We start from the raw sequence: 20,162 nt of genomic DNA on the forward strand, positions 1-20,162 counted from the left end.
TAAAATTATACATACCAAAGCATGCGCCTATGAATACTTTCTACTTTTGTCAATATTATTATGTCGCTTACTGTTTTGCGAAAGTTGCGTGCAAAAAGCATTTCTCGTATGGCAATACGAGAGTGAAGAACGTTTACATAAAGAATAAAGAGTATAGTATATTCAGTCACTCGAATATCTAATAGAGAAACATTTCAAAACTTTTTTTTTTTTTTTGTTTTTTACGTGAAGCATAACGAGAACCATAACATCTTTCGTTCGAAAGAAAATTAAATAAGAAATTCGTATCAGTCAACAAGAACTTTCTTGAGTGTTTGATTTTACAAAGGATATTTTAAAGACCCTTATCTACGATTCATAATAATCACGAAGATAAGCCGTTCCAATCAAACGGCAAAGACTTGTTACAATTTGAAGGAAAGATCGAGACACAAATAGAAATTGATAGAGAACGAAACTCATCTTACCTTCTTATGATGAGAAAACAAATCGTTCGCTTCGAGCAGCATTTCTTTTTCTTTTTTTCCTTCTTTTTTCACCGTGAGAGTATAACCCGAAAGAAGACCTCCTTGCGAATGATAATCCCTTGCCGAGGGAATAAAAGTATCGACAACGACGACGACGACGACGACGACGACGACGACGACGACGAAAGCTACAGACACTATTTTCTCCCCTTCGCTCGACGCAAACTTCCTTCCCTGGGCTTACTTATACTTTCAGACGATTATCGTCGGCGTCTACTTTCACGTCGTCTAATTGATCCGAGAGAGAAAGAGAGAGAGAGAGAGAGAGAGAGAGAGAAAGAGAGAGAGAGAGAGAGAGTAAGAGAGAAAGAGAAAGAAAGAGAGAGATAGAGAGAGAGAAACGCGAAAGGGGTCGTGAATTGACTCGATGAAATATTTAGTCGTTCACCGCTCGGGAGAGACTTTTTTCTTCGCATAATCGCTTATTCATGCGGTTTCCTTTAAATCTCAATAATCCATTGTTCGGCCACGCTTCTCTAAATATTAATTAAAAAATTATAGGACGAAGTTGTCCGGCTCATTACCGATTACGGTAAAAACGTGCTATCTTTTCTTTTAATAAAAGAAAGAAAAAAAAATCGAGATAATGAAGAATCGATTAATTAAAATTAAATTCGAACGTTCTTATAATTCCTTTTTTACGATATTAGATAAACGAAATGAACAAGAGGCAAAATCAGAAATATCAAAATAGAAAGGTATGAAGTTGCTAAATATAAAAGATACAAATATAGAAATAGGGTAAGAGATATACGAGAGCGAGATATAGAGTGGGACAGAACGAAAGACAAGAGTATCGACAAGAGGATACTTCGTTTCCATCGTCGTAAACTGGACCAGAGGCAGAACTTAAGGCAGTAAAGGGCGGTCGTAATACACGTAAGCCGACATAACGAGCCGCTGTATCACATAACAAAGTATTATAAAAGCATTTTATTGTTTGCGGGGAAAAGCTCCGCTCGCCTACGGCTTTTGCATCCGCGAACATTCGAAACGTATTACGTGTTTATGCGTTCCTTCACGCTTCGAACTTTGTGACGACATGACGGCAACAATTTTCAACGAAAAGGAAAAATATAGATAGACAGATGAATATATTTACTACACGAGTGAGAGAGAGAGAGAGAGAGAGAGAGAGAGAGATATGATCGAACATACTCAGAATTTTCTACGAGTTCATTACTATATTTGGATTATTCAAATGAATAAGTTTAAATTTAGTTTTCATTATTTTTCTAAATAACTTATTAACGAAAAGATGTATATGCAATTTTGTAGTAATTAAATTAAATTGCATTAACAATACCACATTCTTCTCATATCGTACTAAAATAGAAAAACGAGAATCAACCCGGATAGAATGACCACAGATAATTTTCTTCGTCCGCGAGAGATAGATATGATCTTAACGAACAACGTTGATCATCATAACGTAATTAATACCTTAAGTATAACATTTCCTTTTCTCTCTAACAATTGTAAAGGGGAAAAAAAAACGAAATGTAACTTGAATAAAACATAATTGCTTCGTTCGAATTTCTTAAAAAATATATAATAAAAAGTCGACAATTTCTTGAAATGGATCTTTCCGTAGTCGTGGCAACGAGTATGCAAAAGGAAACGTCGGTTAATTAAAAAAGGTAACTTCTCTCTCTCTCTCTCTCTCTCTCTCTCTCTTTCTCTATCTATCTCTCTCTATCTCTTTCTATCTCTCTATTACTCTTACTCTTCGGTCTCTCTTCTCTCTTCGGTCAGGAGACGTAATATTAATTATAGCTAAACGCCGTAAAAGTTTCTCGTTGCGGCAGGCGGAAAGCAGGAGCGGCGTGCATCAAGACTTATTAAAGCGATCCTTAAAAAGAATCTCCATAAATTTCAAACGTATCGCGCATTCACGCTGGCAACTCGTCGGTTTCTTTTTAATAATACGACGACGAAGGAAAAGTAAAGTGCATGCGCACGGGACTCGAGTCTCTTTCTCTCTCTCTCTCTCTCTCTCTCTCTCTCTTTCTACATCTCTTTCTCTCAGTCTTTTACTCTCTCGTTTTCTCGTTCTCTCATTCTCTCTCTCTCTCTCTCTCTCTCTCTCTCTCTCTCTCGAGACACCGGGAAGATAAAATCCGTATGCAGTCGGCTCACCTATGCAAAAAGCGCGGTATTTAGCGAGACTCGCAAATATATACGCGAATACTCGCTAAAGGGTAAAAGGAGTCGTATCCGCCACGGAAACGCACAATGGCCCGCGCGCGCGCAATTACGAGCGCACACACGGCCTCGATAATAGTGTAGGTATATATATATATATATATATATACATACACATGCGTATCCTCTCATCTCTTTCTCTTTCTCTCTCTTATTCTCTCTTTCTCTTTCTCTCTCTCTCTCTCTCTCTCTCTCTCTCTCTCTCTCTCTCCCTTTCCTTTTTCTCCCTCCCTTTTCTGTCTTCGACCTTTTCTCTTTCTCTTCGTTACGTGAATCTGCAACAAGTTTGCCAGATAGTATGTACGTACGTGTCTGTGTCCCTCTCCGTATCTGCGTGTATATGTGTATATGTGTACTTATTTATACGAGTTATATATACGTGATATATATATATCATATATATATATATATATATATATATATATCACGTAAGCACAGTTATGAGCGCAGCTAAGAACCGCTATCTCTACGATGGCGCTACTACTAATTAGGTAAATGCTCATTATTAATCAGTTAAGCTTTCGAATACGCACAGAAGTTAAAGTTGTTGGCCTGGTAATTTTTCACAGATGAATCGTATGTATAAAATAATATTTGGTCGATTGGATTTAACAAAAGTAACAAAAAAAAAAAAAAGAAAAAGGAAGAACGAAACGAGATTTCATAAGAATTTAGATTTATATGAATTGTTTTGTTAAAAATTGCTAAATAAATGATAGACATGATCGCTCGTACGGGAAGAAAAAAAAATCTATAAGACGAACTTGTAAGAAGACACCGAGAGATTTCTTCTTCTTCGTAGCAAGTGTCTTGACCAAGGAAGAAAAGGAAGGCCAAGAAGAAAAGTCCGACAAGTGGGTTCTCCTTGAGCAAGAGAAGCAATAGGGGTGAGAGCGGAGACTCGAAAGTGAGAGAGAGAGAGAGAGAGAAAGAGAGAGAGAGAGAGAGAAGATACGTGTACGTATATGTCTGTAAGAGAAAGAGAGCGCGCCTGAGCGTGCGAGAGAGAGGGAGTGAGAGAGAGAGGGAGAAAGGGAAGGCGAGATTATGGCTGCGAGCTTGCCGATAGACGATGGCCAGGGACGAAGAGGGGTAACTCAAGACAAGTCTAAGTGAGTCTTCCGGCCGACAGGCAATGATAGCCCTGAGAACTGAGCTGACCCCCGGATATGTGTTGCGCATATATGTGGGGACACAGAGACGCGGACGAGGTCTCAACGTGTCACAACATTTTCTTCGTCTCTCTCTCTCTCTCTCTCTCTCTCTCTCTTTCTCTCTTTCGACAATAGAACCTTTAATAGTTCATCTCATAAATCCTGGATCGTTCGATCGTAAAATTCTTGCATATATATTTAAAAAAAAAATTCTTTTTCTAAACCCGCATTTATATTTATCTCGTGTTAAATTCTGTAGATGATTATTTTTAAATCGAAATTAATATTCGATATTCAATAATATATTAATGTATAAAATAATACAAATCACGTGCATATTATACATACGTATTTATATTCGTATATATATATATATATACGAATATATATATATATAATAATATATATATATATATTACATTTATATATATATATATATATATATATATATATATATATATATAAATGTAATATGAAAAAGAACGATGTTTTCTTGAAGAATCTTAATAGAATATAAACGTATAGAATAGGTAATTATTAATTTTTACATGCGTAATAGTAGCGACATGTAAAAATCAAAATGTAAATTACGAAAGTATAATGGAACTTCTCTTACCTATCTTTTCTACCACCAAATAATTGCACGGAGTGCCTTCGCTAAGACATGGGTTTACTAATTGTAAGTCGTCGTAAAAGCAGAGTCCTTGAGATTTTAAACCGGAGGAACGATTAAGGTAAAGATAACCATTAGCCCGTGATTCTCTAACCTTATTTTAATCGGTCTACTTCGTAATTTTAATTTGCAACGACGACGTTGACGTGGTTCGTACGTGTCATTAATATCCCGTCTCGTAGGTAGGTCTCAACCATTTGCCGCGTCTTACTTACATTCGACTTATACCTTAATGAGAGTTACACGATAAGTTCGTACACGAACTCGCTTAATGACGTCGAAGGTATCACTTTAAATAGGGAGAAAGAGGGCTAGGATAGCTTCCAAGAGGAAGGTACAAGCAAGCAGCTCTCTTTCTCTCTTTGAGCTACATAGTACACGTAGCTCGAGAATGGATAGATGGATGGATAGGTAGATATACGGGATGGATGAATGTGAAACGCGTTCTAAAGAAGTCATTTGTCTTCGTAGGCACTTTGCTTGTCAAATTGCCCGACCTATTATTAACCGCGTAACAAACATTAGACGTCGTCGGTCATGATTTAAAGGCACCTTGGCATTTTAAGCCAATATCCTCTAGGACAAAGAACATTCACGTTCGATAAAGAATACTTTAGTCTTTTCCGTAAACTTCTAAACTTCCCCTAAAGGTATTATATATTTCGTTCGGTCATTTAACAAAAAAAAGAAAAAAAAAATTACCAAAATACATTAATGACGTTTAATTCAAATGAACGTTTTGTTTATTCATTTAAAAACGCGAAGAAAAATATGAAACACGGAAAGGGGTGTTGTCCTGTCTCTTTCTTATTTATTAATTCGGAAATACAGTAAATAATCGCACCATCGAGACCGGACGGCGATCGTGTCATAAATAGCCCTGGTACTTATAGTTCTTTTCAGGAGACGAGCTCCACTAACCACGTGGTGTTCTAGCAAAAGTTACGTCGTATATCGAAACAATTCGGCGAGAGTTAACTCGGGCCAATAATTCTTCTGTTCCCGCGATCATCCAGGTGTATCGCCTTCCGTACCATTGTCAACAAGTTCCGGATCTGAGATACCCGCCTACCTCGCTATCTCGGAATATTTTCATTCGGTCTCTCTGCTGACCGATCGCGACCAATTAATTACTTTTTTTTCTTTCTCTTTCCCTGTTTCATGTAGTACTGAATAATTCACTGTACTTTCGACAAAGCTTACTTTTTCTCTGTTTCTTTCTTTCTCTCTGTTTCCTCTATCTCTTCGAATCTCTATCGCGTCTTGTAATTCTTAATTTCCATAGTCGTTAAAAATCGTTCGCTAATTCGTTCGTATTATCATCGCACGCTATTATCTCGAGAAGAGTTGGCGTTCAATTAACGTACACATTCGTCTACAAACGATTTTGTTTTTCGATGAATGCTTAGACCGATAAGTCATAGATAACGAATTAACGTGAGTAACGACGAGACGAAGGTCATTGAGGAATAAACAGACGGAAGGACTATCGGCTGGACCGTTGCCGGTAATGCTACGTTAGTGATAGTAGATAGGGTAATGTAGTAGTGGACGTAAGGATAGTAGTACTGGTGGTTGTAATGGTGCTAGTAGCGGTACTGGTAGTGGTGGTGGTGAGTACTTGAGAGAGCTCGCCGTTTCCCTTATTCCTTCAATCAACGTCAGCTGGGGAGGCGAGTCTAGTGTGTACCCTGAGCAAATACTCGCGTGCTCCGCACTAGAGCAGCATAGAGCTCAATGACTACATCATCCACGAAGGTGGTGGTTAGCTAGACGCGCCTTCGCTCCGCACCAGACAGTCATTGAAATCGATTCCTCCCGCGATATAAGCGACCGGCCCGTAAACAGTCGTTAAATCGTCATACGCTCGAATACATCCAAGCTTCCTCCAATTTCATCGTCATTTTTCTCGATGACCGATACAACTTCCGTTCCCCTTATTTCGCCGATATTATTCGACGAATCGTATGGTACTCCAAAGTTTTTTTGATAGAATCCTCGGGAGTATATATAGAAAGTATATCTCAATGTGAAATAAATAAGAATGTAATTTCACGATCAGCTCGAAATCGATTTCTCTCTTTCTATTTTTTTCTTAACTATGAACGAGTATATAGATAGTCTATAAACATTTGATTTTGTGAATTGCACTACTCGCGATTCTTTGCGATATAAATCTTTTTTACGAATCTATGCGACGTCAAATCTTTCGTGAAAATATATCACTCTTAAAATCGATTTTTACGTACTTATTATATCTATATTTATTAAATATATTAATTTATTTATATATCAAATCGAAATGAAAGTTGTAGAACGATTTAGACAAATACAAAAAGTAATTAATCACAACGTAAGCGTAATATCCGAGTTCAGTTGGAAGAAGTATCGATCGAATCAGTGCAGCTCGAAAGCAAAGCTCTGGACCCTTTCCCTTCTTCCCTTTCCTTCCCTCTCAAAGTTCGTCGAAGGCTCGCGCCTGGAAAGGTCTCGTTAAAGTAGGAAGGAAGAGGACCGGATACGCGGCGGTTACGCATACATCATAGGTCGTCTAAACAAGCTGTTTAGACGACTTCAAGTTAACCCAAATTGACTCAATTGGATTAACCGCTTGCCGTGGCTCACCCGACACTTGGGAACCGGCCCGTACACGCTCGCCGTGTCACCGTATCCGCGAGAGAGAGAGTCTTTTGCTTCTCATGCAAATACTCGTGCGTTATACACTCATCTCTCTCTCTTGTCTCCTTCGCTACTCGTATTTTTTCTCAATGCCCTTTCCTCTCTCTCTCTCTCTCTCTCTATCTCTATCTCGCTCGCTCGGTCGTTCGTTGTCTCTCTTTCTATCTCACTTGCGAATTTAGCTGGTTAGCTGAATTGACTGCGTTTGGGAAAATTGGCTCGTCGCGTTTGCGGAGAAGAGTCTTCGTCTCCCTTTCTCTTTGACAAGTACATGCATATGTGCGAGGAGCTAGAGAGCAAACAAGAGAGAAAGAGAAAGAGAGACTCGTCTTTGGCTGTCCCGTTACGATGCACGAAGAGAGAGTACCCTCTCTCGCGCGCGTCAGTATGGACCACGAAGAGTCTTCCGCTCCTCGAGCTTAACACACGTGACCCGCTGACGCACGTCGCGTCGTGCCTCCGTGTCCTGTCTCTCATGTCAATTTGTAGCGAGGCGAGGGCCACGGAAGGAAGAGGAGGAGGAGGCGAGAGCCGGAGGCTTACGTCGAAGCGTAGGACATATTGAGGGAACAAGAGAGAGAGAGAGAGAGAGAGAGAGAGAGAGAAAGAGAGATTGGATTGGAGTGTCCGTTCCTTGGATGGATACTCGCTTGTACCCTACTATACTTGCCATACTTCTACTATACACCATCTAGCTCTACTACCTACCATCTCCTCTCTCTCTCTCTCTCTCTCTCTCTCTCTCTCTCTCTCTCTCTCTTTATCTCACTCAGTCCCTCTCGATTGGATTCTCTTTATCAGTGCATCCACGAGTAGTATCTGTCTTTCTCTCCTCGTCGCGATATATGGATCGTCGGAAGTCACCTTCCTCATTATCATACCGACCGGCCGTTCGCGCACTCGGACACAGCCTTCATCCTGTGCCCTAGTCACTTACGCCGTATGGGTGACCAACCCAAGTGCGAGTCGACTCTCGATCTAACGACAGAATCGCTCAGCCGTGGATCGTTCTCGTTCAGCCGAGAACCACTGACCTGGGGGACAAGACGCAAGTCCATTATACTCAATCACTGCGTGATTGGCTCAAACGATCGGACCACCGCTCGCCGCACGTCGTTCTACGGAGGCTAGCGCGGATACGATGCGTCCTATCGCTTGATAAGTCAAGAAAGAAGATATCTACGTTTGCCTTCTTAGATTTCTCAAAGATCAAACTTCTTACGGTTAGACTTTGAATTTTATTGGGAAAGGCTTATTGCAGCTGACCAGGTGTTTCTCGTTTCTCTTGGAGTCGTTAAAGGTATGTGCCTCGTGGATTCTTTATTTGTTGGACACTTTCTATCTAGAGCACCAATCCAGCTGTCTCGAAGATCGCTATCCATTGGTCTATTGTGACTATTCGATCTATGATCTTTTGAAGTAGTAAATCTATTGGTCTATCGTGACTATTCGATTTATTATCTCTTCAAGTAATAAATATCTCTTTAACGCAGCCTAGTTTCGTAAAAGTGAGATCGCTCTGAGCGAGTTCGTCATGCCTCTCCGAAGACAGAAAAATCTGTTGGCTAACGGCGCAGAGTAGAAGGCTCTCTGGCTCATTGCTCGTTTCTGTTATACTTTTCGAAATGAGAACTTTCGTTCGCTCCCACGGATAGCCACGCGTACACACAGAGAAAGAACTTTGGCAATTGAATATAATTAAGTAATCTGAGGCGCCCGACGATATCCACGATACGAAAGTCGTCGTCGTCGCAAAAACTGGAAAGCGTGTTGGCCATGTGCCACAAGGAGACTTCGGCTCGAAACGCCAACAATAATAATGCCGGTAATCCTGGACGCTTTTGCTTGCCAATATGCCGCGGACGTATCTACATAACTACCTCGAAAACTAGCCCGTGGCCAATAAATGAGAAGGAAAGCCTTTGGAAATTCGTCGTTAAGCTACCCTCCGTCTCTTCTTTCTCGTTCCTACTTGCTCTACTGACGAATCTGGGACTCTTGACGTTACCGTCCTTTCACCATCTCTTTACCAATCCTTTCTTTGCTGAGAGGAAAAAAAAACAGAGAGATAAATGTGAGTGGATACGTACCGGTAATAATTACGTAGAAGAAGAAAACGAAAAAAAAAAAAAAAGAAAGAAGAAAGATTAACAACTGTGCATATAAAAACGAAATTCATGTCTACGTTGCCGAACTTTAATTAAAAATGTCGTGTTTTAAGAAAATGATTATTTTTCTTGATTCGCATTATGTACGATCGTTTAAAATCGAGGAAGGAGGTGGAAAGGAAACGACGACCGTTACGCAAAGCTGGCACGAGTCAAACAGTAGATACTGGTTGCTCGTGCGACTCTTAAGACGTTGGGAGGGGATCCCAAGTTGATGAGCTAAGACGTTGGAGGGTGCACTCGGTGGGGTTCCAACAATGGCAACAAGAAGCCGAAACGTCGGTTACGCCTCGAAACGGCAGCTGGCACGCGCGACTTCCAAGTCGTCTAAGGAGTTCTCTCTTCTCTCTCTCTCTCTCTCTCTCTCTTTCTCTACCGTCTTTTCCCTTCTCCTTAGACTCACCTCTCACCCCAAGGAGTTCCTTCGAGGGGGAAAACTCAGTCTCGAGAAGTTACCTTAGTAGGAACCATTTGAGGGATACCTGGACATTTAAAGCGGGGGACGGCACCCAGCTGAACCACCTGAATGCTACCGAGGGGGCCTTTTTTACCTTGCAATGGCGTAAAACTCATGTTTTTCAGCTAAAGATATCTTTAGAAAGAAGAAGTTCTTCAGACATGCAATCTTTAAGACATACATTTTATGATTACGTGCTTATTTCAATTCTTTATTACGATTTTGTGTTTGTTTTTCTATACTTTTTTACAAACATCAATGTTTCCTAATTACATTATCGATCTATCTAATTATATTAAATTAGATATTTTATTAACGATATAATATCTCTTCCATTGTATAAATTTATAATAACATATAATTAATTCACGATTAATATAACGTGTGATATGAAATAATTTATTTTATAAATGGAATATTATATCATTTTCTTTGAAGGATTTTAAACGATCTAATACTTGGAAGATTTATTAAACGGCTACGCCACTGAGGGCAAGGACCGTTGTTCCTACTTCCTTTCCTAAGAGAGAACGAAGGGAGTCACAAGATTTTTTGTTGTCTTCAATATCAGACGTTAGCGTTTCCCACAGAAGAAATCATGGGAACACGTAGGACCGATCGTGAAAAGTCTTCGGAAAGATTTGCGAGCTTGCCTTGGGAATTCGTCGACCTTGTCTACTTTCTTTTCTTTCAATATTCTTTCCCTTATATAACTTTCGCCTCTTTTATTCTTTTCTCACGTTAATTTCGTATGATTAACTATTGCTCGTAAATAGGATTTGAAGAAAAATATTTTCAATAAACATATCGAACCTTTTCCTTCCAATTCCATTCAAAAATTATTCTACATTCTTTATTTGATCTTTAAAACGTTTAACGATAGGACAAATTCCCAACGTAAAGTTCGTCATTAAAGTACAGTTCGATTTGCGCTCACAGCATACAGGTAGTCGCGTGAATGAATACTGAAATCGAAATGAAAATCGAGGAAAGGTCATGCTCGCGTGCCAGAAATAACACGGCCGTGGCGTTGACCCACATTGTTTTTGAAACGCGATTAAACTCATTGAAAACGACCGAAAGTAAATTAATGGCCATAGGCCGCGTAACCACGAAAAGCGAGGCAAAAAGCGAAACAAATTTAACGAGCTGTGAATTATGAAAATCGGTGACAGGCCGACGCTTTTAAATACTCTCTCTCTCTCTTTCCCTCCCTCTCTCTCTTTCTCTCTCTCTCTTTCTCTCTCTCTCTCTCTCTCTCTCTCTCGACCTCCTCTCCGCCCCGTTCATCGGGCGCCAATCGGCACCCCATTACTCTCTTTCCCACCCTCACCTCCTCATCAGAGTTTGGTTTGGGCGCGTGCCAGTAAATCGAAACGATTCAAATGCAAAATAATAATAAAACAGCGGGTTCTGTCGATGGCCCGTGGTAGGTAGTCGTGATGCTGGTGGTGGTCGGAGGCAAGGGGAGGCGGGGTTGAGAGCGCATTAACGCAATTAACCTCCAATTAATAACACATCAATTGACACCCGGTCAACTTGTTGCATCGGAGCAGCCCGATAATATGCTGAACGCGTGTGAGACTCAATGTGTACGTACACAAAGGGGGTGGTGTGTGAGTACGCGAACGTGTCTCTCTGCGTATAGAGAGCTGGATACGTAGGCGTTAGGCACGTAGACACATACACATATACGTACCTATGTACATGTACGACGAGTCAATGTACATATGTAAGTGGAGGCGTCGTCCTTCGTAGTCGCGAGTGCATGCCGAGAGCGAGGGTTGCGTTTACCCACATAGAGGATAATAAAGAGACGAATGTTAGAATAATTTCGTAACAAGGGGAAAGAAAAAAAGCAACGATGCATAACGGCGTTCTATAAGGTAGAATGTGAAAGACGGAAGAGTCCACGAAGTTACCACCAACGGACATGGGCTGATGACCATTGTACAGTTCCCATGTAACCCCCTGCGAACACTCTCACCGCATGATACATACTAGAGGGAAAAAGACAGTGTAAAATTCCGATGCACATGCCGTTACCATGTTACCCCGACGACTACGACGACAACGACGACGATGATACCATGTGGGGTACGCACGCCACATGTGATGCTTCGATACGGAAAACACCACCTTGCCCGACACTCCTATATCTACTCTTGGAAGTAGGAGGAAAGAGAAAAATCGAAAAATATAATCGTCTCTTCTCTCGTTAACAACGCTTCTTTCCTTCCCTTTCTCTGGTTACACCACCCTCATACCACCCAGTATCATTCACAATCGCCATTTAAGGATATCGTCGCGCATCGATCACATTATCTTAATGTCTCCCGATATTAATCGAGCGAATCGGTGATGCGTCGCGATCATTAAACGTTTAACAGAAATGCTGCATTCGTTCGTGAGAAAGATAAAGCAACGACCGTCAGTCTCTCGCGAGACTGGATACATCAAAATCGGTGATGGAAATTACTAGGAATTTTAGTAACAACCTTTTATGAATATCACCGAACCGATCGAAATTATCGGCGTAACGTATTGTTTGGCGACTGCTAGTCGGAAATTTGCTTCTCCTTTAGCGCCCTGTTGACGGCGTTAGGCGCGTTGTGTGTACGTACCGAGGACGGTAATGCTTTGGGCATATATAACACGCATACGATATCCGATCACTGTAAAACACGAAGAACGGATTGCATGTGAACCTGTTCTCGGTTTTAGCGATCGATGATAAAGAGATTAATGAACGCCTTCCACGAGTCGGTACTTTTGTTCGACGGGTCTCCTCCTTAATTACCCGAGGTGTTGTAGCTAAAAGTTATCAAGCTCGATAGTTCCGAACAATAGCTATACTCTACGGGCCAGTCCGCGAATTTTCCTAAAGCGAATTGTAAAAGCACGTTTATACCTACTCGACACGGTTGCCTCTCACCCAACTTTTAACTTTAACTTCAACGAGCTCACTTCGATGGATCACCTCTACCTGCCGCCATTTCTTCTTTCTTTTTTCCTTTTTTTTTTCGCCTACTATTTTATCGAGGAACCCTACCACCATAGTCACCGCAATCACCCTTCGAAATCAAGTCACCTGCTTAAACGGTAAATGTCGCATGACGCACAGGAAGTGGTTGTTGGTGGCTCATCGTATGTCTCGACACTATCTAAGTTTGTTACCAACGAAGAAAATTAAAACAAAATACAGACGTATCTTTCGAATATTTTCGATCAAAAATATTCTCTACTTAAAACATAGTGTAGTCTTAAAAAATTAAAAACATTTCATTATAAACGCTAACTCAATAAACTCGATTCGATCAACGTGCATGAATATACAAACGAAGTAGACATACGATCAACGTAATTAACTCGACGTATATACTTTGAAATCGACGAAATGTGGGAGAGTTCCTGAAGCCATTTCCGGTCAGGGTACCGGCACCTCTTTTTGTTCTGCTCGTCCCACGCATGGCGGCACACGGGGAAGTAGCGTTTAAAAGTAGGAAGAACAGAAGTTCCTGTGACCCCCCTCGAAGCTCTCCCTTCTTTTTACCATACGCGCCTAGGTACGAGACTCTTGTAGACGTTATCGAGTTCGAGACCATATGTTATCTTTTGAGTAAGCAATTTGCGAATGTCCCTATCTTATCCTCTTTGCATCCTTCTTTGAATAATGTCAATGAAAATGTATATTCCTCGCTCTTATTCGACGTGTATATAAAAGTATCGTAACTAGTCGTAATTGAACGCTTGGATAATATCGATTTAAATGTGCGACAAGAGGCACGCAAGACTATTTACGATATAGGAAACAGTTAGGTCTGTGTATTAGTTCTAAAAAGATCAATTTGGTATTAATTATAAGAAGATTAATAAGATTAATTAAGAAATAATTGAATATATTGAATCCAACTTTAAACCAAAGTGATATTTTTGGTTGTTACTTAAAAGAAAATTATACTTTTAATAGAGACCTATTGGTCTCTCAAAATTACTTTCAAAAAATTCCTCACTGAAAAGATAAAAATTTGTTACCCAGAGATACGAACACTCCGTTTCGCGTCCTCCGCATTTTTTTTTTTTCTAAGGTTTCCCCGTTCGTTATAGCAAAGCGATAGTCATGTATATTACGCACACGCATTCCTATCACCACACCCTGTCGATTTATCGAGACGAGTACTCGCGCATCCTCGAACGAAGGCGGTTGGTGCGTAAGCGCGAACTATGGAATATGTCGGTCTATTGAGCGCAGGTGCTTTAAGCTGCTCAGCTGTTGCTTCGAAGCTCACGTACGTGATGCACACAGAGCGCCTACGGCATCGTGTTAGTTTCCACACGGAGTTGTCACATTAGACCATGTGTGTACAAGCTGCTTGCGTTTACGCACTTATACGCATCATCGATTCAACCACAAGAGTAACAGAAAAAGAAAATAAATGATGAAATCGTTCTAATGTTTTATACATGTTGAATGTTAAAAAATGGATACTAAACTGGCAAAGAATCATTTTTACGAATACTTTTCAAAACACTTACATTTATGTCACGTCTTTTCGAATGTAACATGAAACATAAATTACATGAGATATTTTTATAAAAAATGTAATCTTTTTTGTCTGACCTATTGAACCCGACAAAATACACTTTATTTTTACGATTGTTTCCCAACTAATACGAGAGAAAAGAATAGATCGACGCACGTGCATAGGATCGCAAATAGAAAAGAAGTATATAGTCGTCGAGGAAAGTTAGAAATGGAAGTGAGGAATTATAAATATAGATACACCTAGAACGATTCACGATGAACGTGGCATTAATTATTTTTTTCGTGCCCCTTTCTTCGGGGGCGAGCATCGACCATCGACCGACGACGACAAAGACGTACGAAGAGTCGATTCGACTAACATAAGCTACTTATACTACAACGAATAAGATATTCAAAGCGAGCAATTTTCTTATGACCACGACTCCCAGGCGCTTTCTCTCATTGTGTTCTCCTCTTCTTTAGAGTTTTAGAATTTCTCTACGATGCCCCAAGGGTCGTCTTCTTCTTTTTCTTCTTCATTGGTCTTCGTATTTTTAAACGATCACTGACTACTGGTTACTCCCTACCTCCTTTTTGTTCACGATCGTACATTGAACCGACATAACTTATCGATCGATGACTCGGTTGCGTGAAAAAGAAGAAATATATTATCTTAAAGTTCGACGACCGCGACCGGTCAGTTAGCTTTAAAGATTCTTACGAATTCGAAAGGAAAATTACGGGAATCGTCTATAGCCGCGCGTAACGGCCGTCAGACGTTGTTTCCGCAAATGCTTTCTTTCGTTAGAAAGAAGGGAAGAGAGAGAGAGAGAGAGAGAGAGAGATCGGCCGAAATAAAGTATACGTTTCTATTATGGTATGGATCGATCGTTCATAAGAGAGAGATCGTATTCGATTCGTATATACTTATTCTTGGATAGTACGCATATACAAACTCTGGTACCTTTGACTTTCAGACGGATAGAGGAACCGCAGCAGGGAAAATCGAGACGAGGGAGCGAGGGGCACCCAGCCCTTTGGCGAGTTCGAAGGATGCAGCTCCCAGGCGGGAGCACGAGAATTCCGCCCGCGAGAGCTCCGGCCTCCTCCGTTCGATCGGTGATCATCAACAGCAACAACATTTACAGTACCAGAAGCAGCAACAGCGGCAGCATCAAGAGCTGCAACGAAAGCACGACGATAAACGACAACGAGTGCGTATGTGGTAGCATAATCGGCAACAGCAATAGCAGCGACAAAAGTAGTAACAATAACGATAAGAAGATTAAGAAGAATAACAATAAGAACGAGACGTGCAAGGGTAGCAGGAAAAACTTCAGCGATAAAAACTTGAACGGAAGAAGAAGCGGCGTTGCAGGTCGTTTTTATCGTCGTAGCGAGAACGCCGATAAAGTAAGGAACGGCAGCGTTGGAAACGGACGGAAGAGTCGAGCAGTGAAGGAGAGACATCATCTCGTGGCGACTACTACGAGGACGAACCGCCGACACCGAGTCACGAAGCATCCCCAGGTGTTGTTGGCGTCAGTCCCACGGCGGAAAGTGCGGAGCGAGGAATAGTAAAAAGAAAACCAAGGGGAAGCGAGAAACGACGGAAGAGGAGGAAGAAGAAGAAGAGGAAGAAGGTGAGGAAGAAAGAGACGAGGAGGAAGTCAAAGTCGTCCGGCGGGAAGGAACAGAAGGGTGCCGGCCTCGTCGACGTTGTCGACGGCGGCGGCGGTGGTGGAGGAGGAGGAGGAAGAGGAAAAGAAGGAGAAGGAGGCGAAGGAGAAGGAAAAAGCGAAGGAGGAGGAAGAAGAGGAGGCGGCGGAGGAGGAGGAGAAGGAGGAGGAAGAGGAAGACAAAGAGGAGGAAGGAGAAAAGGAGGCAACGAAGGCGAAGGCGAAGGTGGTGGAGAGGGAAGGCAGCCGCCGACTCAGCTAGTAGTAGTAGTAGTAGCAGTGGGGATCGCGCGCGTCGGAAGGAACGAGAGAAGGAGAAGGAGAAGAGTCGACGGTGGTAGGGGAAAGCGAGAGTGCAGAGAAGCAGAGGCAGCGCGCTGAGCCACGAGGGGGCTATTCGAGCGAGAAGGGGAGGGGTGGCAAGGAGCCCTGGCGGGGAGGGGACGCGGAGGCCTTCGGGGGGCCGACCAACCAGACGGCCGATGATGTCATCGGAGGAGGAGACCGAGTGTTTCGCCCTCTACGGAGCAACCACGGAAAGCAAGCAACAGCAACTCCTGAAGAAGCAGAAGCGCACCAGACAGCGCGTGGACGCCGGCGAGCCACGCAACAGCTACTCGAGCATACCGAACTTTAGCTCCCGGCCATCCTTCCTCGGCGGTGGTCTGTACGGCTCGATCTTCAGCGGTAGCGGGCCGACGTCGCATCAACAGCAACAACAACAACAGCAGCAGCAGCAACAACAACAACAACAGCAACAACAACAACAACAACAACACCAGCAGCAGCAGCAACAATCACAACAACAACAGCAGCCACAGCTCCATCAACATCACCACCAGTCACAGCAGCAACAGCAGGCTGGAGCGGCTGGTAGTCAAGGTCACTTGGGTGCAGCGACGACGGGTCCTACAACCCAAAAGCATTCCGCCCACTTCGGCTTCTTCGGGGCATCGGGCTTCGGCCCCGCCAAGATGCTGAACGAATTACTCGGACGGCAGGTCAAGCAGGCCAGTGACGCCGGCGGTTCGCCGCCAGAGGGCGGACACGGGATGACCGGTGCCGGCATGGATCCAAATGCGAACCTCCAACCGGGGGCAGTCGTCAATTGTGACGACCCCGCCACAGCCGAGTTAACGCAACACATGCTCCGCGACATTCTCCAGGGTCGAAAGTTGCCTGCCCTTTCCGTGCAAGAGCAACCAAACAATAACAACAGTATACATAGTAACAATAATAATAATACCACCGCGGATATCCTCAAGTCCCAACAACAGCATCAGCAAAGTCCCCAACAACAGCAGCATCAGCAGAATAGTGATAGTGTGCGCAGTGGAACAGTGCAGAGTGGCGGAGAGGAAAGTGGTGATGGCAATAACGTCCTCGTGAATAGCACGAACCACAGTGATCGTGATACGGTGATGCCTGCTGACGCGGAGGATAGCGCCGAGGACGCCGCCTCCACGGCACGTGCCATGGAGGAGGCATTCGCCGAGGTAGGCATCGAGCCCGGTACCAATCTCGATGGCTCCGATTGCGATCAGAGCTTACCGCCCAGTCCCACGGCTCCGAGGTCGGCCTCGGTATCGGTTAAGGAGGAAATTCAGGACTCTTTGAACATCAAGCGTAGTCCTAGCCATTCTCCTTGCCCGATAATACCTAAAACCGAGACGAGCTCTCCTACAACGGAGTTGAAGCGCGCTCGGGTGGAAAACATTGTTAGCACGATGCGCAGTAGCCCTGCGCTTCAGCTTACTCCGGTAAACGGTTGTAAGAAGCGAAAGCTTTATCAGCCGCAACAACAAACCGTGCACCACGTTCTCCAGCACGGTGTCAATGACACTATGATGGACGACGAGGAGGAAAGCGAGGAAGAGGACGATCAGTCGACGATAAAACAAAAACGAAAGCAGAAAGCCTCTCTGAAGAGTCAGCTCAAGATAATGCACGAGCAACTCGCGGAGATGCAAGCAAAGTATTTGGAACTTTCGAGCAAGGTGGAACACGATACAAGCGAGAGCAGCGACGCACCCGCCAGTCCGCAGCAACTACCCGAACCACCCCCTAGACCACCGAGACCTCACCCACCGGCGTTCAACGGCCTCCAGACTCTTCCGCCCGACCATCCGCATGCCGCGGCAGCCGCCATGTATCACATGAGTCATAAACTGTACATCGGACATCAGCAGTCCGCACTCGAGAGGATGAAGCAGCATCAGGAGGCGACCGCGAGACAGCAACAGCAGCAGCAACAACAGCAGCAGCAACAGGTGCATCAACAGCAGCAGCAGCAACAGCAGCAGCAGCAGCAGCAACAGCAACAGCACCAGCGACAAAGTTCTCCACAGCCGCCTAGTCAAGCGCAGCAACCGAATCAGAGCAATACCGGACCGTCCACGCCGCAAACGCCACAACAGCTGACAAGCAGTAGCACGTCCCTGCAACAAAAGGACTTCCAAGAAAGGTTAAACGTCTTCAGGGGCGCAGCTGCGGCGGCAGGTTCCTCGGGGCCACACATCACCGGTGCGGATCTCGAAATTCTGGCGGACATTCTTAAAACGGAAATCTCTTCGTCGTTCGCTAATCTGATTGACAGTATAGTCGCGAGGTTTGTTCAACAAAGGAGGATCGTCGGTAAGCAAAGCGAGGCGGCACAAGTAGCCACCGAACAGCTAAACAAGGATATCCTGATAGCGACTCAAATGCTCGAAAGGAAATCGCCAAGGACGAAGGTAGTCGACAGGGGAGCTCCACAACCTACCGGTGGCCCAAACGGGCCACGGGGGCCCCTAACCGGTGGGCCCCCTCCAACGCAACCAACGGCTTTTTCCCAAATAGGGCCCATGGCTGGTGGGCACCATGGTCCTCACTCTGGTCCCACAGAAAATAATTTAAATCAGATGAATCAGCTACCCCCACACGTCAGGCCCGTTGGGATGTTTCAGACACCGATGCCGCAAAAAATATATGGCATCGGACCGATGCAGTCGCAACAGCAACAACAACAGCAGCAACAACAGCAACAACGCGAACAGCAACAGAGGGAGCAGCAACAACGCGAACAATATTGTAATTTGAGGAACGACGAGAGGGAAGTCAGGGATTCGGAACAGAACGAGGCTCTCTCCCTCGTCATGACGCCGAAGAAAAGGCGCCAAAAGGTATTCTCACACTTTCTTTGGGTTTCGAGTGTCGGTTACGTTAGATCTGAACTCATCTAAATCTCGATTCATATCTATGTACTTACAAAATTGCAATACGATGGGATAATTCAGGTATAATCAGGTATAAATCAACGTTTGGTGGGTTTCGTGAGTTAGACGTAGAACCAAATATGGTTTTCGGATGTTTAACATAATAAGAGATTTCAATAGGTGTCCGGAGACCTAAGAAATGTAGCTCATTTTTAAATTTTACGTAAAGGAAGATCAATGAGCATCGTTTTTCAGGTAACCGATACGAGAATCACACCAAGGACTGTATCAAGAATTCTTGCGCAGGAGGGCAACGGATCTCAAGGAGGCAGTGAAAGTCCTCCGCCAGCTCCACCACCGAGACCTTACCACGCGCCACCACCAATGCTGCCAGTGTCCCTGCCAACAAGCGTAGCGATACCAAACCCGAGCCTTCACGAAAGTCAGGTGTTCTCGCCGTACTCGCCGTTCTTCCCCGGAATCAACACCCCACGTGGGGGACATGCAGGCCAGGTACCAGCAGCGGGATCGCATCAGTTGCCTGCGAGTCCTCCAAGTGGACGTGTAGAACTCAGGGATTCTCCTCCACTTTCGCATGCCCCGGCCATGTTGCATCCTGTTTTACTCGCGGCTGCACAACACGGCAGTCCGGAATATGGACACCTAAGGATGGACAACAATGACCGTGTCAGTGATTGCAACTCCGGAGACATCGGCTACGACGGAATTCAGCCTACAATATCCTTTTTTAATACTACGTAAATAAGAATTAATTTTCTTCTTTGATCAAACAGTATTGATCAATTGTATTCGATTGTTACAAACGATAGAGATTAGATAATCTATTGAATGCAGTTGTATACCGCGTGTATTTCTTCAGTAGATAGATATAAAATAAATG

The 20,162-nt window shown here is 43.5% G+C and overlaps 2 protein-coding genes across 5 annotated transcripts in view; both read left to right on the forward strand.

The window, feature by feature from the left end:
* LOC118443234 (uncharacterized) overlaps nt 1-15,760 on the forward strand; it is a 103,351-nt gene extending 87,591 nt beyond the window's left edge. Inside the window, exon 7 of the mRNA XM_035869878.2 lies at nt 15,366-15,760. Within this exon, the coding sequence (XP_035725771.2) occupies nt 15,366-15,617 (252 nt within the window). The 3' untranslated portion in view covers nt 15,618-15,760. The remainder of the gene's footprint in view (nt 1-15,365) is intronic.
* Nucleotides 15,761-15,971: 211 nt separating this feature from the next.
* LOC118443233 (homeobox protein prospero) overlaps nt 15,972-20,162 on the forward strand; it is a 36,730-nt gene continuing 32,539 nt past the window's right edge. For 2 of the 4 annotated variants that reach the window (XM_035869875.2, XM_035869876.2), the window contains exons 1-2: nt 15,973-19,228; nt 19,517-19,999. In XM_035869875.2, coding sequence (XP_035725768.1) covers nt 16,550-19,228; nt 19,517-19,999 — 3,162 coding nt within the window. In that variant the 5' untranslated portion in view covers nt 15,973-16,549. Of the gene's footprint in view, nt 19,229-19,516; nt 20,000-20,162 lie in introns of all 4 variants that reach the window. The other 2 variants (XM_035869877.2, XM_085659154.1) reach the window with 2 other exon arrangements.

Source organism: Vespa mandarinia, chromosome 9, assembly GCF_050613455.1.
Source record: "Vespa mandarinia isolate Hongniang chromosome 9, ASM5061345v1, whole genome shotgun sequence".
Taxonomy (NCBI): Eukaryota; Metazoa; Arthropoda; class Insecta; order Hymenoptera; family Vespidae; genus Vespa; species Vespa mandarinia.